Below are 18,438 nucleotides of genomic sequence, written 5' to 3'. Positions count from 1 at the left end.
TGTACTTTATTTTTTTATTAGAATTAAAGATAAAATGAAATTATGCATGTGTGCTGGGATGGCACTGGAAATTTAACTTACGGTCTTGTGCTCCAGCCTTTTAGTTTTTAGCCTGTTTTTCAGATAGACTCTTGTGTTTATTTGTTTGTTTTTTGGGTCCAGTTGTGGGGCCTGAACTCTGGGCCTGGGCGCTGTCCCTCAGCTCTTCAGCTGAGCCACCTTCCCAGCCCAACCTCTTGTGTTTTTTCCTGGGCTACTTTTGGATTGTGATCTTGTCTCTACCTCTACAGTAGCTATAATTATGCATATGCACCTCTATGCCTAGACCTGTGTATTTCTTCTGGTTACATGAAAGTCTGTGGTCTTTGGTTTTTTAAGTTAGAAAATTAATAAACTTCCACAGGATCTGTATTGGTAGTTCATATAACATGTATATTTATATTGATGCCTAATAGACTACAATACAAGATTGTGTTCCTGCGGCATTCTCAGTTGGATTATCATTTTGTATTTAACAGCAGACATGGATGGGAGAGGCTTCTTTGAGTGGGAGCCATTCAAGGGAAACAATTGGTTTCTTCCTGATTGATGCTGGGGGGTGGGGGCTGGGGGGTTGGTGCTATCCTTATTTGTTCTTCCTGTATATGCCTCAAGTTCAGCCTCAGCATTTAGCAGGACATAGGCTAAACTGAAAATGCCTTCTGCAGTTGTGTTCCTCTGGAAGTTTTGCCTTTATAGAGGCTCAGGGCACCCACAATCACCTTCTTTCACTGAGCTTTCACTGGCTCTAGAACAGCTTTAGTAGGAGGATCCTCTCCCAGAACAGTTAAAAGCCTCTCTGATAAGGGAAAACGCCTCAGAATTCTTTGCTTCCTAGAACCAGAGGCAAGGGGCTTGCTGGTACATGGCTGGTGGGGGGAAAGACAATGAGTCTAGTTGGTGTCATGTGACAATTTGGAATACAGGGAATACTTTTCTAATATGTATTATCCGAGGTGTGCTAGCCAAAATATTTAGATGTGACTTCTGAACTTCCTTTGGAGAAAAATCTTCATAACAAGAACTAAACTCAGTCTCGTCAGGTCACATCCCACAGAGGATGAAGGAGTCAGTGTGGAAGGGTCCTTCCCCAGACCCTACCCCTTCAGCATTTCTTGACCTTGTGTATGGGATTTGTCTGAATTCTACCTTCAATGATGCGTTAGCTAGACACAACCACTGCAGGGTGAATGAGCTATAAGTAATTATTTCTTTTGTTTTTCTACAAATAGTCTTTCAAGCAGATTTAGAAGATGTCAGAAGGAATCTCTTCTCATTTCCATATGGAACGGAGAGAACCTATGCGTCCTCTAGAACAGCAATCAATTACTTTATGTATATGGTCAGATGAAATGTTTTTCATTTTTAATGTTTTTCATAGTTCACAGAAAAATCAATTGCTCTGTTTCATGATTACTGTGTATATGTAATTGCTTCATGTTAAAGACTTTATTGTTTTGTCAAACATATTGAAGAGTTTTGACAATTTGTTTCCATATTCTGAAAATGGGATTTGTTTTCTTGTTGTAAATTTAGAACAGCAAATTTGAAGATGGAAACCTGTATGGAGAAGGGTGACTTTACTAACTGTGAAAACAAAACTGAATTGTTTTCTGTGTGTGAGTGTACGTGTGTGTGTGTGTGTGTGTGTGTGTATGTGTGTGTGTGAATGTGATCAGCCTTGCTAGCGATTTCTTCTGTTCACGCACTGCCAAATCTTCCATTTAAGTATTGTGAAAACTTTGTTTTTTTCAGGTCGAATGAGTGATTTGAGTGTAATGGGTCATCCAATAGATTCAGAATCTAAAGAAGATGAGCCTTGTAGTGAAGAAACAGATCCAGTGCACGATCTAATTGCTGAAATTTTAACTGAATTACCCAGTGTCATAGACATAGATATCTATCACAGTGAAGAAAATGAAGAGGAAGATGACGACTGTACAAATGGCACTGAAGTGACCACCACTCCATCCGTGCAGTACATAAATGGCAAGCAACTCGTCACCACGGTGCCCAGGGACCCAGAAGCTGCAGAAGCCAGACGTGGCCAGTTTGAAAGTGTTGCTCCTTCTCAAAATTTCTCAGACAGCTCTGAAAGTGATAGCCAGCGGTATGAAATGACAGAAACAGAACTCTCTAACAGAGGCCAACCAAATGAATCTCAAGAAACCACTGAATTTCTGGAAATGACCTGGAAACCTGAGACTTATCCTGAATCAACAGAGCAGTTTTCAAGTGGTGAGCCAGATATTTTCCCCACAGTCCCAGTCCTTGAAGGAAAAGACATAGAGAGGGCCGAGTCCACCACGAAGAGAGGTTTTAACCTTGAAAACCTGACACATGAACCTGGTGAACCTGCAACTCTGTTTCCTGAGGAGTCTTCAGGAGAAGCGGCCATTGAACAAGTATCTCAGGAAATGGTCCCTTCTAGGGCTACAGAAGCAATATTAGGTGAAGAGGCAGAAAATAGTCCTATCACGTACACTCCCAGAATGCTTCCAGACTCTGTACCAGCATATGTGTCAGAGGAAGGATCAGTTACCCAACCAGGAAATCCAGGCTCTTTGTCTACCCTAGAAAGCTGGGTGGAACTGACAACTGGACAAATTGTAGAGTTCTCAGGGAGTTCTTTGGCTCCAATTCTAGAAGGCTCTGGGGAGGTAGACGAGGATAGAGAGAAAATGTTTCCCACAGTAACTGATTTGTCACAGGTGAATAGTACAGATGCGCTGATTACCTTAGATTCAAACAACAAAATGATCACAGAGAGCCTTCTGGATGTTCCTGAAACTGCCATATATACGGTTTCAGAACAACCTTTGGTTGAAGTGGTGCCTACTCAATTTTTAAGTGAAGTAGACACTTCTGACTGGGGTATGAGCACGTACCTTGAAGGAAAGCAAAAGAAAAAGGAGGGAGAGGGAGCTACAGGTACAGAATCTAGAGTTGAGATATACTCAACAACACGTGAGGCAAAAGAACTCGGCTTACCCCTTGAATCAGAAAATGCCAGTGTAGCTCCATCTAGTGAGTCAGCTATGGCCAGTGAAAGCTCTTTGATGATCCCCACAGAGTTTGAGAAGAACATGAAAAAATCGACTCCTATCTTCACAGAAGCGAATGTGGCAATCAATTTTGGGGAACAGCCCTTTGAACCAAGCAGTAGCAGTCAGTTGAGGGTCCAGGAAGAGCTGTCCACTCTTCAAAGTAGCCCTATCTCTCATTTTATGGAGCAGGGCTCAGGAGAAGCTGCTGCTACCCCAGAATCCATGACAGTTTCCTCATTTTCATTAAAGTTGGACTCTGAAATTCAATCGCAAAGGGAAGCAGCTGCCACTCCATCTCCCCATGTGGAAACCTCATTCTCCTCTAAGCCAACAGGACTAGCTTTGAGTACAATCATGAACAGAGAAGCTACTGAAATTATAAACCAAACATCCAAGGAAAAATTAATGGCAGAAGTGGCAGGAGCACCAACTCCCAGGGCAGAAATGAGGGACTTTTCCACCGGCTCTCCTGGGGAAGAAGGTTTCAGTGGTGACTTTGGAGACTACTCAACAGTGTCTTATCCTATTACAAGTGATAGAACAATGATGGAAGGTTCTGGGTATGCATCAATTACAAATGATCAGATTTCACCATCTGTAATACCCACTTCAGACCACAGCCATGTATTGTCTAACTCAGAACAACCCAGCAGCACTATGGTAAGCACTTCAGCCTTCCCATGGGAAGAGTTTGCAGCTTCAGCTGAGGGCTCAGGTGAGCAACTGGTCCCTGGCAGAAGCTCTGCCAACCCAGTGAGTCCCACTGATGCAGAAAACCTTTCTGATACAGATTCTTCATTGCTTGATCAAGGATTGGAAGAAATGAGTGTCATGAATGAAACTGATAAAAGAGTCACAATTTTACCAACAGTAGAAGCTGAAAGTACTGCAGACTCATCGGAAAAGGGAGAAGTAAAGGCCGATGGCAGAATTGCAGTGGACTTTCTTCAAACAATAGAGCCATCTACATTATGGTCTACGCCAGAAGTCAGTTCTATAAGCCAAGCAATTCAAAGTACAACAGTATCAGACAGAACAATCCAAGAACAAAGGCCTTTTGAATTCTTCCAAAGTTCTCTTGTATCAGAACATACAACTTTTGGTACACAAATATATCCTGAACTCCAAACCACAGATGATTCTATACTAACAATGAAGAAGACTTTTAGCAATGACAAAGAAATGGAGGAGGAAAGCATGTCCTTACTTCATATGTCTACTCCATATTCAGATCCAAAAGGCTTGGAGTCATATACTCCCCTCCCTGAAACTACTGAGAGGCCAGACTCTTCCTTAGCTCCTGTCTTAGTGACTGAACTTCTACCCACTGAAAATGTGAGAACAGATTCATCAATTAACAAGGATGGAAGAATAGAACTAATTCCCGAAAATATGAGACCAATATTGAAAGAGTCAGATACTGATCTCTTATTCTCTGGATTGGGATCAGGAGAAGAAGTTTTGCCTCCTCTCCCTACAATGTCAGTGAATTTTACTAAAATGGAACAAATAATAAGCACATCGTATCCCCACATGGTGAGTTTAGCAACAAGCATCTCAAGTGGTAACATGGAAGACTATGAGAGAATTGGAAGTGTGGCAAATGAAATTAGAACATTCATTTCCAAAACAGACAACATCTCTGAAGGTACAGAGGCAGTATCTGACACAACCTTAATAGAAATATTAAGTGACATTGGAGCAGAAGGACACACTACAGCACCTCTTCCTCTCTCCAGAGACATTGATCACCCTCAAAATCAGACCATCAAATGGGAAGAAGAAATTCAGACTAGTCAACCTCAAACCAGAATTGAACAAACTTCTAGTAAGAACTCTTCAACCTCAGAAACTGAAGAAACATCAACTTCTTCTGCTGTTTTTCTGCCTAGAACGTATGGTCTTGAAATGGCCAAAGAATTTGTTATGTCAATACCAATGCCAACTGACATGTCTCATGAAAATTCTGGAGAAGGATCTGGAGAAATGAATAGTTTTGATTTATTCCACACTTCTAAAACAACTGAAGCCACCAAGCAAGGAAGCACTCCATTTGTTTCTGATGGATTCCTGGAAAAGCATCCTGAGGCACCACGTGCTGAAGCTGGGAAGGCTGATGTGTATGCAACCATCTCAGCAATGCTGCCTCTTCATCCAGAAGCAAACGAAACCTCACCTAATCTGGTTAGCATGTTGCCAACTACAGTGCCACATGAGAGGCCCACAGAAGGCAGAGCAGGTAGTTTCCAAGATCATCTTGAGGCACTAAAAGATTCTACCTCAAAACCGAACAGAAGAAAATCTAGTGAAAATATTATTATAGATCTGGACAAAGAGGATATGGATTTAATACTGACAGTTACTGAGAGTAGCATCCTTGAAATTCTACCTGAGCTAACATCAGACAAAAACACTATCATAGACATCGATCACACTAAACCTATATATACAGATATCCTTGGAATGCAAACAGACATAGATCCAGACATACCATCAGGACCACATGGAAGTAATGAAGAAAACAGTCAAGTTCAAGAGAAGGTGACAGCTGATAACCTTTCTTTAACTAAGGAGTCATCAGAAGGTTTTGGTGATACTCTTTTGGCTAGCAATACTCAGCCAACATACAGTGAATCCATGACTTTGGAAGACAGAAACCTCTTAGATCACAGGGGTTTTGATTCTGCAGCTGGGACTCCTGTTCCTACTAGAGAAACAGATGTAGATATTTTACTTCCCACAGCATCATCCCTGCCCATTCCTAGGAAGTCTACCACAACGAATCCAGAGATCAAAGAACTAGAAAGTAAAGCAATACCTCTGGATGACATATTTGAATCAAGCACTTTGTCTGATGGTCAAGCTATTGCAGACCAAAGTGAGATAATATCAACCATGGGGCACTTGGAAAGGACACAGGAGAACTTTGAAGAAAAGAAACATACAGATTCTTCTTTTCAGCCAGAGTACTCTTCAGGAGATGAGGAGGCATTGATAGACTCCACTTCCTATGTAAGTATCACTAGTATCCACCACACAGCTCCGAGTTTAACAGAAGCTTCTCATGGGCTGGGAGTATCCAGCCCTTCCTATTACACTGACACAGCCTCTGCAGTGTCAGCATTTATGCGTCTGCCTTCTCAGGTGCCGCCCTCTCCATTCCCTGTTTACGTAGGCAGCAGAGCCTCTGAACACCCAGAGATTCTTGAACCAAGTGCTCCACCAGCTACAGAAGCTGGATCATCTCAGAGGCCTCCCAATGATTCTTTTAAAGAAGCTCATACAAAGAGTGAAGTAACTGTCAAGCCATCAAGTGAAGAAGACGTTCATAGAACAGAGACTCCGTTTGTATCTCCTGACACAGAACTTTCAGAAGACAAACCCAGGTTGTCAGAAGTCACAGAATCAACTGCTGAAGAAGAAACAGAGTCCTCCCATGATTCAACAAGCAAAAGCAATTATCTCCTCTCTGGGGAAAGTATTGAGGTGTTTCTCAGTAGCAGAACACCTGAGGCTGAAACCATTACAACAGCTGCCAGTGAAAATAAGTTAGAAGATGCTACACAGTGGCCACATTTTAGTTCTGCTTCTGCAACTTTCAGGGCTTCATTGGTGCCTACACCTCACCCCCAGACATCTGAGAGGCCCACCACCCCTCCTTCTTTGGAAAGATACCCTGAAACACACGCAGTTTTAATGAGAGGGCAGGGTTCCACAGTGGCAGCATCAGAGAAACAAGTGGAATTAAGAATACTTGATTCAAGCAATCAGGCAACAATAAGCACTGTGGATTCAAATACTGAGCTTGCAACATCACCATTTTCCCTTCTGGATACTAAGGAAACTGATTTCCTGATTGGCATTAATGAAGAGTCGGTGGAAGGCACAGCAGTCTATTTACCAGGTAAGATCACCACGTTGACAAGTTTGTTTCCAAAACAGGAATCCGTCCTTTGGTTCTGACATTATATATATGTATATATGGGTGTGTGTGTATATATCTGTGTTATTTTTATTATAAATCATTGGAGATTTGAAAATATTGTTTGTACGAAAGCTTCCAGACCACTGTATTAAACTCATAATGATGTACAATGACAGTAAGTATAGAGTATTTCTGGGCTTTACAAATATACCCATATCTTTTTTTTTTAAATAAAAATGTCCTTTTTATTATCTTTAAGTAGTTAGCTGTACAAAGTAGTTGCCGTCCTTCTTTGTACTTTTCTATGCTTTAGAACAACATACAGTTGCAACATGGATAAAATGAAATAATGGAAAGAGAATCTAATGTATTTTCACACACAATTAGAGTAGTACTTTTTAATATGTTCTGTAGTTATGTACTTAGTTTGTACTTTATTTCATTTTATTTATGTTGTGCTGGTACTGGGACTTGAATTCGGGCTCTTTAGCTCTTGTTTAGCTTTCTTGTTCATAGCTGACACTACCATTTGAGCCATGACGTCAGTCCAGTATTTTGTTGGTCAATTGAAAATAAGATTATCTCAGACTTTTCTGCCTGATCTAGATTTGAACCATGAATCCTCAAGGTTTCAGCCTCCTGAGTAGCTAGTGTTATAGGCATGAGCCACAAGCACCCTGTTTATACTTCTTCTTAGACACAGAAGAAATGTTCTTTTTCCTGAGCAAACAAACACAAAAACTAGAAAATCTCTTTTATTGATGGATGTGATTAATCAAAATCTGTTCGGCCTTTAACATCTGAGAATAGCAGTTAGCTTTAATAAATATTTCACAGCAAGTGCAACACCAATTGTACTTCACACACTAATGTAATTTCCTTACCTAAGATGGTGCATGTAATGTTTTCAAACATAGTACCTAGCTATAGTGGGTATTTATTGTATATTTGTGTCTGTTGAGAGAGTTCTGCTTATACACTGAATATATAGCAAGCATGAATTTGCTGCTGTTTCATAAAAGACAATTTCATTTGATTTTCACCAAAAGTCTATAATGCAGAATTACTAGCTGTATATAAAAGGAGGGTCAATTACTTTTCCAAGATTATACAGCCACATCTTGACCAAAGTGGGATTTGAACTCAGAGAGTCCCTCTCTTCTGATTGTCCTTTTCTGCTGCTTTCAAATATAATAAAAACATAACAATTGATACTTAATAATATGTAACCCAGGAGTCTTAGAATGTTTTCATACTAGAACTTATTTTCTTCTCAATCCAGTCTGAGAATGTGGAGAAGTCAGCTTTTCTAGTCTTTTCCTAGAGTGTTGTTGCTTAGATAGACGACAGTATGTTCTACAAGTAGTTATTATCAACTAGTTTTTACTTTGAAAAAGAAATGTCAGTACTTCAAAGGATATGTTGGTTGAAAATATATACTTTGTTTTACTGAACATGTTTTAAGTCATGGCTTTCTTTAGAATAATTTTTGTGGTACTAGTACTTCATCTGGCAGGTCAGAAAAGTAAAAGTCAGAAAGTACATTTTAAAATAAATGTCCTAGAGCTTTCTGTGAAATAAACAACAATGAGTTATTTTTGTTTTCTTTTTCGGTTGTGGGGCCTGAACTCTGGTCCTGGGCGTTGTCCCTCAGCTCTTCAGCTAAAGGCTAGTGCTCTACCACTTGAGCCACAGAGCCACTTTCTGTTTGCTGGTGGTGTATTGGAGATAAAAGTTTCATGGGCTTTCCTGCTCTGGCTGGCTTTGAACTGCGATCCTCAGATCTCAGCCTCCTGAATAGCTAGGATTACAGGCGTGAGCCACCGGCTCTCAGCTTGACAAAGAGTTTTTAAAATTTATTTTATCTTTTTGCTATCATTCTACTCATACTACAACTGATAACATAGTAATTTGGCCAGCATTTATTATTTTGCAATTTAATTGAAATAAAAAGTTCAGGTTGTTGACAATATGATATAGAAACAATTGGCATATTTTGCCTACATATTGTGAGTTAACTCTGACACATGAGTGAGAATGTTTGCACATTTTCCAGGCCACAATGTTTTACCAAGGATTAGAGAGTGTGTCTTCATTACAAAATGAACTGCCACTTAAGCTAAATTCAGTAAACAGCATCTCAAATAGAGCATTGCCTGGTATGTGTTAGAGATTCAACTTTAGAAGCTAATACAAACTGTTTAACAAAGAAAGAAAAAGAAAGAAACAAACAAAGAAAGGAAGGAATAAAGGAAGGAGGAAAGGAAGGAAGGAAGGAAGGAAGGAAGGAAGGAAGGAAGGAAGGAAGGAAGAAAGGAAGGAAGGAAGGAAGGAAAGAAGATCTAAACTTTTCTCCTAATCAGAATGTCTTCAGGTTCCTTTCTTACCCAGTCCTGTCTCCTGGTGTCAGCATGGTGTCTTGTGTCTCTGGTTGGAATAGCACAGGGTCACTTTGATATTCACAGATGGATACCTGACCTTGATTTCAGTCTCATCATCAAAGCAGTATACTATTGGATATAGTTAGCTAAAATTGTTTAGAGAAGCTTTAAATATTTGTGGAAATATAGGGGAAAGTGCCTCAAAAATTGTGGTCATTTCAGGAGAAATTGTTGCACTCGGCTCAATTTACCTAATTTTAATGTCAATTCCAAACTGGAATGTGTATCACTCTGGTCTACCTGGTGTCCAGACTTAACACTAAGAAAGTCCAGACTTAGCACTAAGAAAGTATGAGTGATTTTCCTGTGTGGATATGGCTTAGCCTTCTTCTATAGCCAGTGTTTCATCAGAAGTTAGGTATCTTCTTCTTCACATCTAATGATTTCAGGATTTGGGGACTAAGAATTCTTGAAAACGTGGTTGTATACCATATATAATCTCTTTATCTCCATTGTTTTATTAAGCATGTGACTTTCATTTGGATTGTAAACTATTGTGAGAATTAGGATATTCAGGAAGAAAATCAAAGAATAAATACCAACTCTTTATGAAAATACCCAAGCAACATTACAAAATAAAACGTGTGCTTAAAATGATATGAATTGATGTTTAAAAAATACATTGTAAATGGCTTGTTTTCACAAGTTTATGGTTTGGGTCTTTACATTGATCTCTTGAGAGGCTGGTTTTATTTATATTTTAACAAGAAAATGATAATGAAATTTGGGAATTTTATTTTAGGTAAGGTTTTGTATTGGGGTTGCTTTTAAAAGTAGAGTTTAATCCATGTATTGCTTCTCTTCAAGAATAGTTTAAAGGAGTACATTTGGAACGTGTTTTTGGAAAAGGCATGTTAATGTAGCAGAAGAGACATCAGTGCACACTTTGGAAGACAGTTTCTGAGCATTAAGTGGTAAAAGGCAATAATAATTCAAATGATGGTAACAAGCCAGTCTTCTAAAAGAATGCATGTTCTGTGTATCCAGCCATTTCACATGAACTAACCTCGTTTAAAAGAAAACATTTTCCATTCACTGTGCACATATGTGTAATCATTTTTGACTAAAATCAACTGCCATTATCATGCCAACTAAATCTGCAGTAGAATGTATTTGTTGCCAGATACCTATGAAATATTGCTTAAAAGTAGTCATGATTGAGTCCTAGAACTGAATAGATGTAATTTGTAACAATTAGTTATCATGACAAGGAACACTCCAGAGTAAAGTTAATGTTAAATTCTTAGATGCAAACCGCTATGGTAATGCTTCTGTTATGGTAGCAATAAGTTTCATTTTATGCTAAAAGTACATCAGAATCTTTATTATAAGCCTAATTGTTTGTTCTTGCTTTCCTGGACGTGGTAGGACCTGATCGGTGCAAAACAAACCCGTGCCTTAATGGGGGCACCTGCTACCCTACTGAAACTTCCTATGTGTGCACTTGTGTGCCAGGATTCAGTGGAGACCAGTGTGAACTTGGTAAGATGTTGTTTGCTCAGGCACTGCAGTTCTTGTCCAGAAACTGCCTTGGGGGAAATTTTATATTGTCAGATTGGTTAAATCCCCGAGGAACCCCTGTGTACCCACAGTGTAGGTTAAATGAAGTAAGGGTCAAAAAGTAATTTCTTTAAGTCAGGAAATGGAAATGGATATTTACTGAATTCTGCTAATACTACCAAGATTTTGTGAAATTTACTGAAGTCAGGGATGTATTTTGGGGACTACTGAAGATAAGGCTTACAAATATAAAAATGTTGTAGATGTTAGCAGGAAAAAAACCCCACAACATCTAATCTGTCCCTCAGCTCAACATATTAATTACATGATAAATTTAGGTATAATTTTCTAAACAAAATTCTAGTTAAAACTTAGGACTAAATACATAAATTAGGAAATTTAGAGCTAATGAGGTGAGATAATTTCTGCTCTGATGTGGGATGGGAAAGGCCCTTCTCTTGACTCTTAGCTTCCAGTCTAACTTGTCTCTACTCAAAAAGTTGTGGAGTTCCTGTGTTCTTTTTTCCTGCTTGGGTTCCATGGAACATAACTGATTTTTCACTAAAATAGTTCTTTTATTCTTATGTTGTTATTTAGTTTTCATTTCCTCTACAAAGTTCTCAGCTTTGACTTGGTTGAATAGTTTTGCCTCATACTCTAGCCAAATGGGTCTAAGACACTAGCATACATAAGAATCATCCAGAGGTTTGGGAAATCAAATTATTGTTTCCATTCCAAAATACTTGAATCTGTCAGCCGAAGGACAATTAGGGAAATGCATTTCTAAAATCCTTAGATGATATTGAGGACATTAAAGGACCACCCTCTGAGGAATGAGGAGTCATGGAAATTTGGAAGCAAACAAATAAACTTATCCTAGCTACTCAGGAGGCTGAGATCTGAGGATTGCAGTTCAAAGCCAGCCCAGCAGAAAACTCAGTGAAACTCTTATCTGCAATAAAAACTACTCAGCAAAAGACAGAAGTGGCACTGTGGCTCAAGTAGTAGAGTGCTAGACTTGAGCACAAAGAAGCTCAGAGACAGTGCCCAGGCTCTGAGTTAAAGCCCCAGGGATGGAAAAATAAATAAATAAACTTACCAAGATTGGGTCCAAAAAGATGACAGTTCAACAGGAAATGTACACATTACCTTATTTAACTGCATCCTCTCTATATATCACCTTTACAACAAAATAAAATATAATTTTAAAAAAAAGATGACAGCAAAATGAAGGCTATATTGATGAGGAAGTGGCAAGGGGGACAATGAAGTAAGGTACTTCGAATATTTGAATATTTCACATCAAAGTAATCAGAGTGTGAACCAAGACTGAATATAGGAGGGTAGGAGTTCTTATCTATTTCAGGGCTAACTGGATTTACCCAATAGCAATAAGAATAGCAATTCAGTGTATTCTGGATGCATTTGAAATGGTTCTCTGACTGTATTTGAAATTATTTTAAAGGTTTCAGACTTGGCAAATAAAAAATGCAGTTGGCCAGTTAAATTTGGATTTCAGATAAAATAGTGATATGTGTGTATATATATAATGCATACACATAAATCAAAATTTCATTTATTCTTAAAAAATCTGGAATTCAAATTTGATTAGTTAACCGTGTATTATTTGCCCAACTCACATTAAATAGAATTCTTTCATCCCTTCCTAAAGTGTTTTCATGGGCCTTTGTAATTGTATTTCAGATTTTGATGAGTGTCACTCTAACCCTTGTCGGAATGGCGCTACTTGCGTGGATGGCTTCAATACATTTAGATGCCTCTGCCTTCCAAGCTATGTCGGCGCACTTTGTGAACAAGGTAGGAACCATTACAAAAACCACTTAATGAACATTAATGAAACTTTTCAAAAGGCTGACCTTTCTGCATATTCTTTTTTGTAGAGGAAATTTACAGGTTTTCTAACTCTCCCTTTGTATGAATAACTAACAAATAGCTCAACCACGGTGTTGACTTGATTATGGTTGTTTGGTTACAATTGGTTATACAATGGAATTGCAGACTGGCACATTGAGCTGAATTTCAGGACATCTAAACCAACAGAAGGATTAGCCTCCCATAATCTTTCTTGGAGACAACCTAGGACAGCATTGGCCTTAATGTAGAATGTGTTCCAAGGAATACTAAGTGCAATAGTAGTTAGAATACATGGGCTTAATTTTCATAATCAATCATATCTGGATGATGAATTGATATAATGGTTAGAATATATTTACTTTACCTACTGTATACTATATAAATGATAATATATCATTGCTTGCCAGAATTTTTTTTAACTATTTCTACTAAAAGTGTTTACTTTTTCTAAATAAACGAAAGACCTAGAATCTCATAGTCTCTATAATTTCCATTTTATAGCCGACCTAGAAGTACACTTCAGGTGGTTAGTGGTACCATTTCTCAGTCCATCAGTCAGAGCTAGATTGCATGCTCAGCACATTCAACTCCAGAACACTGATTTTCTCTCCTTAAAGTCTTGCAGTGGTTTGGCTTTGATCAAACTACCCAGTGCCAAAGTTCCATTCCTCCAGACAAAATTAAAATGTATTAGACACTCAGACACATTGGTTTGGCCCTGCATTCTGCTTTGTGGTGTTAATCCAAATGTCATTACAATTAAAGCAAAGCTGAAAGCAGCATGGACTGAATTACTGTTACAATGGTTGGGTAATGGTTAAGCTTTGGGCTTTTTGTTGTTGTTGCTTAGAGTGAATTTGTTTTAGAATTTTAAATATGAAAACAGAACAAGAAGGATCCTTTTCTTAAACTAGAAAAGTAAGAAAGATATTACTTTTTGAAGAATAGCGAAGGGTGACATACTTAGAACATTCAGCTATATTAAAATTATTCTGTTTTCCATTAGTTTTGAGTCCTAGGAGCAATTAAAAACATCAGTTGTTCACCAAGTAATTATTAAGCTCCTACTATTTATTAGATATTGCTGAATTGGCGATAGAGCTCTGAATAAAACAAAAGGTCCTGATCTTGGTGACGTAAGTCATTCTGGACAGTGAATTAAAAGAGATGCTATTTCTTGATATTTTATGGTTTCCCAAAGGCATTTATTTCTAAGCATTAAGTGTGTTAGAAAGTGAAGCTCAGAGAGGAAAATGGATATCTGCTCATAGTCACATGTCTAGGAAGTTATTGAGGGGAAAAAAAAGCCAACGGGCAACATCTCAGTTTTTGTCAATATCTTCACACTTCTAAAAAAATTCTCAAAGATAAATAACTTATTTACACATGTACCTGATGAATGGACTGGTAAACAGATTCTTACAAGGAATTTTCTTTTTAAAAGACTATTGGAAAAAAAATACTGTTTATTCAATCAGTGGTGTCACCTAACTCCAGGTACATTCATTTTAATTTTCAAGCAAGTTTAACTTTCATCCACTTCATTTGATGAGAAATATCCCATCCAGATCTGTTTACCCAGTGCAGCTGTGTTCCTGTGATTTATTGCCAGAATAGTAAGGACTCTTTTACTCTTCTTTTCAGGTTGCCCAAGAACAAATGTTTTCTCCATTAGCAGCAGCATTATTGTCTAAACATTTTTTTTTTAAGCAAAGTGCTTTGATGACTGTGTCATTGTTTCTTCAGCTGACCCTTTCTCTTCATTAGGAACTCCTTAATTCTCAGTAACTCTAAAGTCAGGACAGATTTTGTTGGAACAACAGTAATAAACTCTACAAAGGACTCTTGGAACAGTCGAGAAAGAGGCCACAAAATCTATGATGCATCTTGGAGATACACAGAATCAAAATGTTCACAGATTCTTAGGACTTGAGAACTATATATCAGAGACACTGCATAGATAGCACAAAAAGAAAAATATTCAGTGAGGATGTTTAAGAGTGATAGAAGGTGGGCATCGAGGTCTCAGGCCTGTAATCCTTGCTACTCAGGAGGCTGAGATCCAAGGATCATGGTTCAAATGCAGGCCAGGCAGGAAACACTGTGAGACTCTTGTTTCCAATAAAACCATTAGAAAACTGGAAGTGGCGCTGTGGCTCAAGTGGTAGAGCGCTCACCTTGAGCTGAATAGCTCAAGGGACAGCGCCCAGGCCCAGAGTTCAAACCCCACAACTGACCAAAAAAAAAAAAAAAGTAATAGAGTTCCCATAATCATGAATAGAAGTTTCATACACTATAAGTCTGGGATTTTGTAGGACAACCTACGCACTATAGGAATTATGAGGCAGAGGTGGCTTTCTATTACCTTCAGTAATTTTTAAGAAAATGTCATCCAAAGGTTTTGGGTATATAGTTCAAACTCAGGAATAACAACAAAAGTAGCATGGAAATACCATCCTAAAGAGTTTCACTCAATAAATGAGGTTGTTTTTAGGTATGATTAGAAAAACAAATCAACTCAGATAGATTAATTCTAAACTTAACTTACTTGCCCAGAAAGCATCTTGGATGATGCTACTTAGCATGTAAACTCTTTGTTTTTGTTGTTGAATTCATGAATAATGTGAATTCAGTGCAATGTGGGAAACCTGGCTTTTAAACAGCAAAGATCAATACTCTATTAACTGGGTTTTGCATATATGTCATTAGGAAACTTAAGTTTACACAGTATGGATTGATAAAGTATTCTGCCTTGGTTTATCACAGAAACCATCCTTGACACCCAGGTCAAGATAGGAATGTATGTACCTGCTACCTGAGGAAAGTATTTGTCATAACATGTTTTGATGTTATTATAACAGAATACCCAATCCTGAGATTTTTTTTGGGGGGGGGTTCGGTTGTGGGGCCTGAACTCTGGGCCTGGGCGCTGTCCCTCAGCTCTTCAGATCAAGGCTAGCGCTCTACCACTTGAGCTACAGTGCCACTTCCAGCTTTTTCCTTTTTGCTTATGTGGTGCTGGGGAATCGAACCCAGAGCCTCAGGCATGCAAGGCACGCGCTCTACCACTGAGCCACCTTCCCAGCCCAATCCTGAGAATTTTATAAGGAAGAAAGGCTTCGTTCTGTTTTTGGAGACTTGAAAAGCCAAACAGAAGCTGTCTCCATGTAGTTAGTCTTTGGTAAGGGATTTATTGCTCCATCACATATGACAGGAAAGCAGAAAGGGAATTACAGGAGAGATCACAAAACAAGGTAAGATTCAAAAGATCCTGGTGTGGGGTCAGGCTTGTTCTATTTGTAAAAACTCATGATCCATTCATCAACCCAATCATCAACCCAGTTTGAGAGTGAAGCCTTCATGATCTAATTATCTTCCATAAAACTGCATCTCCTCTTAGTACCGCCACATGAGACACCATGCTCCCAAACACATGAACTTGTGGGTGGGCAATTCTGTATGCAAACTATAGCAGCATTGTAGCAGAGTCAAAGTCACCAGCCTAAATTCTATGGTCACGTTAGGTTTTTGTAAAAGAGAAAGAAGTAGGTCATGATAGTCTATTTTAATGACAAAAGACAAAAGGAGAAAAAAAGACAAATTGAAATTATTTAGGTTAACAGATGACACTTTTTAAGTGCATAGAGTTTTCTTTGATGTATTATTTAAGAGATGATGATCTGCTAACTTTAAAATGCATATTTTAGATTACAATTTTGGAAGTTAAGGAAAATGATGGTATTGTAATATTATAGTATTGACGTTGGCAACAATGGTGTTCTAAATTATTCTCCAATCCTTCCTAAAGACATATTTCCTCTCTTCCTCTATTACTCTACCTCTGAATTCTTCCAAATGAATCCCAAAAGGAAAACTACTGTCCAAGTGGTCACATTTGGCTTCATTCATGGGTGCGGAGTGCTACTTTTCAAACTAAACCATCTAGCTCTGTCCTGAGTATTTTCCCAGGAGATTTGGTGATCTCCAAATAACACTTGACTCAAAGTCCAAATTTGGAGGGCAGATTATTCAAAACAATTAGTCAGCTGCCTGTAACTAAACAACAGCATTGATAGACTAAACGGAAATGGAGTCTGCCTTCAGAGATATGCTGCATCTGTTGTAGGATCAATGTCTAAGTCATGAAAGCCAGAGAGGGAAACAGATAAATCCCTTAGAATGCATGCTTTCCCACAACTATATGAGGAGGAGGAACTTGACTGAAAGTCAAAAGATCATGTGACATTCATTTTGGCCACCCAGTCTCATCGAAAACAAGCACTTATTTAATAGAGTAGGATTGCAGTTTTGTTGATTGGTTAAAAAAATACAGCAATCTGGAAGGTTTGTCTAGTGTCTGAAATTTCATGAACTTTTCAGTTTCATCATATTTTATATGTAACTTTTTCAATACACTTGTAAGATATGGTTTGGGAAAGTCAAAATTATTTTTATTAATTGTAATTTAATACAGAGGATGGTGAGTCTAAATGCAGGTTGTCAATGAGAATGCAGTGATTATGGCAAGGCTGCTTTCTTGAAAACTCACATAAAATAAAGCTGAAGTCTTTTGTCCATATAATATTCAGATATATTGGAATAGATACCAGAGGAAACAGAAAAATAGAGGAAGACAGGAGGGGACTAAAGGGAAGGGGAGAAGAGTAGAGGGAAGAGGAGGGGCGGGAAACCTAAAGATCAAGAACTTGGGTTAGGTTATTTCACTTTAAATAAAGTTAAAAGCCTGATGAACATAACACTTGAAGTTCCCTATCTTTTCTTCTTTTGGTGTGGAAGAGAGAACACATTCTGTATCACCAAGGCTGCCTACTCAAGACTTTTTTTTCCCCTCTGTGTAAATGTTATACATCCAAAGCCTGTGGTTCTGTCTCTGAGTAGCAGAAAAGGACTATTTCCTGAGCTTTTGAAGTCGTTATGCAAATAGTGTTGATAATCCTGTTAGCCAGAATTCTTATCTTATCATTTGTGAACAATTCTCTTAAGAAAAAAATGGTGTTGCTAAGAAATTAGTCCCTATTGCTTCGCACAGAAGTCAGCAGAGACTATAGAGGTTTTGGCTGGTTGCTTTTTCAGTATTTTCTCCTGCTTAAAATGTCTTTATCGAAGGAAATGCAATCAGATCCGTGTTTCCATTCCAAAGATGTACGGCCGCTCACTTTGCTAGGATCAGTTGGGTTCATTTTATAATGATTTCTTTGTCATAGTGACCAAATTTATGAATCAGCTACTTCAGGGACATTGCATAGAACTTGGCTTGGGTATCCTGTCAGCACTTGGCTTGAGAAGCCAAGTTTGAATGACGTAGCTGAATTTAATGAAGTCCACCCTTTGTTGTTTTTTTTTCCCAGACACTGAGACGTGTGACTATGGCTGGCACAAATTCCAAGGGCAGTGCTACAAATACTTCGCCCACCGACGCACTTGGGATGCCGCTGAAAGGGAATGTCGCCTGCAGGGAGCCCACCTCACCAGCATCTTGTCTCATGAAGAGCAAGTGTTTGTGAACCGTATGTACCACACAGACACACACACACACACACACACACACACACACACACACACAGATTTCCTCAAACTGTACTCCTCATGA

At 38.6% G+C, this 18,438-nt stretch overlaps 1 protein-coding gene across 1 annotated transcript in view; it reads left to right on the top strand.

Moving 5' to 3' along the window:
* The window catches only part of Vcan (versican), a 103,574-nt gene that overhangs the window by 62,061 nt on the left and 23,075 nt on the right, over positions 1 to 18,438 (top strand). Inside the window, exons 8-11 of the mRNA XM_013015935.1 lie at positions 1,795 to 6,990; positions 10,821 to 10,934; positions 12,657 to 12,770; positions 18,197 to 18,355. Of these exons, the coding sequence (XP_012871389.1) occupies positions 1,795 to 6,990; positions 10,821 to 10,934; positions 12,657 to 12,770; positions 18,197 to 18,355 (5,583 nt within the window). The remainder of the gene's footprint in view (positions 1 to 1,794; positions 6,991 to 10,820; positions 10,935 to 12,656; positions 12,771 to 18,196; positions 18,356 to 18,438) is intronic.

This window comes from Dipodomys ordii, unplaced genomic scaffold (genome assembly GCF_000151885.1).
Source record: "Dipodomys ordii isolate 6190 unplaced genomic scaffold, Dord_2.0 Scaffold28, whole genome shotgun sequence".
Lineage (NCBI taxonomy): Eukaryota > Metazoa > Chordata > Mammalia > Rodentia > Heteromyidae > Dipodomys > Dipodomys ordii.
This window is presented reverse-complemented; position numbering and strand designations above follow the sequence as displayed.